General features: G+C 38.2%; 1 protein-coding gene across 1 annotated transcript; it reads left to right on the forward strand.

Moving 5' to 3' along the window:
• Window positions 1–562: 562 nt before the first annotated feature.
• LOC128170019 (uncharacterized) lies at window positions 563–2,205 on the forward strand. Its single transcript, XM_052836012.1, has one exon. The coding sequence runs from the start codon at window positions 571–573 to the stop codon at window positions 2,203–2,205; it is 1,635 nt and encodes a 544-aa protein (XP_052691972.1). The 5' UTR covers window positions 563–570.
• Window positions 2,206–2,484: the final 279 nt, after the last annotated feature.

Genomic DNA, 2,484 nt, shown 5'->3' on the forward strand with positions numbered 1-2,484 from the left:
AGGGGGATTTTATCACAGGATCGCCGGTCAATCAGTTTAAGTATAGCAGTACAGATCACCCATGTGCCGTGTGCTACTTGGCTCCTCCTATATGGGTAGAAAAAATAATCGAATGAAAACGTTCTTGTTTTTTGTTTTCTTAAATATCTATGAAAAAGAGTGTTCCTATTTGAAATTATTCAACAATAACTTCCTTCCAACTTCATGATTACCTTACTCATGTACTGGTGATCAGAGTCTTTTTCCCTCGCTGTCGTATTAATTTTGTTACTAGATATATTCTTAATATATTTAACACTTTTAACATTCATTTGTTGATTACCGGGTATATTTTTCTGTGTCCTGTTTACAACTAGTATGTGTGTTAAAAGGTAAATAAAATATAAACAGGTTAGTCAGCATTTGTAAAACGTCAGCTAATTAAATCGCATGCATACAGTGAAGAGTGGACACTTGTTCAACAGAAAAGAAAGTAACTTAGATGTGGTAGGTTTTTCCACATTTGCATGGTTGAAACCCTGCAATGTAGAGACCACTTGTAAGAGAAAATGGAATGCATGTTTGTGCGAGATGTGTACTAATGTTGACCTGAAAATCTATGCCTTATCACAGCTGGCAGCAAAATTTAAAAGTAATGTAAAAATTGACAGCAAATATGAAGCAGTAGAAAAGACCCTGTGTGAAAGGGGCAATGAGAAGTGGCACAAAAAAGATTGCATCCAGAGGGAATGTGTTGCTTGTGGTACTGATGGGGTTGTATCTTTCTTTACTCCACTCATGCGAGAAACATCAAACCAAAAAATTAAATACATTAAGTGGGAACGAATGACCAAAGAAAAGAATGGAAAACAAGTAACACAGATCATGCCAAAAACTTACGAAAAAAGTGCCACTGAGGTTGTTTTGGATCTTGCTAAAGAGCTGGACAAACTAGCAGCCCATTTATTTGTTGCTGCTTGGCAACAAAATCAGTTCTCGCAGCTTCTAAAGAGTGTGCCTTCCCACTGGGTCATTCTTAACATGGACTTCTCCGAGAATTATTCATGTGTGAACCAAAACGAGGTCCAGAGTGCCCACTGGGGCCATAACAATATAACGATACACCCAGCTGTATCTTATTACAGATGTCCAAATGAAAACTGTAACGACACAATACAGGAGTCTCTGATATTTGTGTCGGACGATCTAGTACATGATGCGCATGCAGTAGCAACATTTGTTGCTAAAGCAAATGAACATTTGCAGAACAAAAGAGGATTGATAATTGAAAAACAAATTCAGTTTACTGATGGATGTTCTGCGCAGTATAAATCCAAAACTCCCTTTACAGATATTTCATACAGCAAAGAGGACTATGGGTTTGTGGTTGAAAGACACTTCTACGGTTCACGCCATGGGAAAGGGCCCTCGGATGGTGCCGGAGCAGTTGTAAAGTCAGGAGCAAGAAGAGCAGTAATGGGCATGAATGTTGTTATTAACAATGCAGAGGATCTTTATAACTTTGGGAAGGAAAAGCTTGAAAGCACAGAAGAGAAAACTGACCATTTACATCACAAAAGGACTTTCTTCCTCATTGAAAATATCGACAGAAACCGCCCAGACAGAAGCAAAACAAAGACTGTTCCTGGAACTCGAAAATTGCAATGTATTAAGTCGACAGAAGAAAAGTATTCTCTCCTGACAAGAAACCTGTCTTGTTTTTGTCAAGTATGTGTAGATAACACAGCAGATGAAATTCAGTGTGAAAATTCTGAACTTGTGGATCAGTGGACTTCTCAGGAATTACACCATACTGCTGTGGGAAATGATGTTCGTCAAACCAGAGGGAGGGGTAGAAATGCAGGAACAAGAGGAGCAAGGGCTAGAAGGGGTGATAGAGGTTTAAGAAATAGAGGAGGAGGAAGGACAAGAGAGGAAGATAGAGATCTAAGAATTGGAGAAGGAGGAAGAGGAGTAAGGACTAGAGGAGAAGAAAGAGGAGCAAGGACAAGAGGGGAAGATAGAGATCTAAGAATTGGAGAAGGAGGAAGAGGAGTAAGGACTAGAGGAGAAGAAAGAGGAGCAAGGACAAGAGGGGAAGATAGAGATCTAAGAATTGGAGAAGGAGGAAGAGGAGTAAGGACTAGAGGAGAAGAGAGAGGAGCAAGGACAAGAGGGGAAGATAGAGATCTAAGAATTGGAGAAGGAGGAAGAGAATATATATAATATAATATATGTAAGATATAAATATCGCCATTAAATGCTATTGACTTGTGTATATCCAGTTGCGTACATATCGTAAGAAATATGTTACATGTACATGTATAGTTTAACGGAAAAACAAATAGTCATATTTTGATTATACACGCCATCTTAGTTCAGATAAGAAAAGCGATGATGGGTTAATTGAAGGTATGATCTGTGTATACGAACAAGTGCAGAAAATCATAGAGTCAATATTTGAATGAATAAAAATTCGTGTCAAAAAACTATATAACAGTTGAT

Source organism: Crassostrea angulata, unplaced genomic scaffold (assembly GCF_025612915.1).
Source record: "Crassostrea angulata isolate pt1a10 unplaced genomic scaffold, ASM2561291v2 HiC_scaffold_279, whole genome shotgun sequence".
Lineage (NCBI taxonomy): Eukaryota > Metazoa > Mollusca > Bivalvia > Ostreida > Ostreidae > Magallana > Magallana angulata.

What these genes read in the sequence shown, in the direction of transcription:
- LOC128170019 (XM_052836012.1), top strand. Translation starts at nt 571, where the DNA reads ATGTGTACTAATGTTGACCTGAAAATCTATGCCTTATCACAGCTGGCA.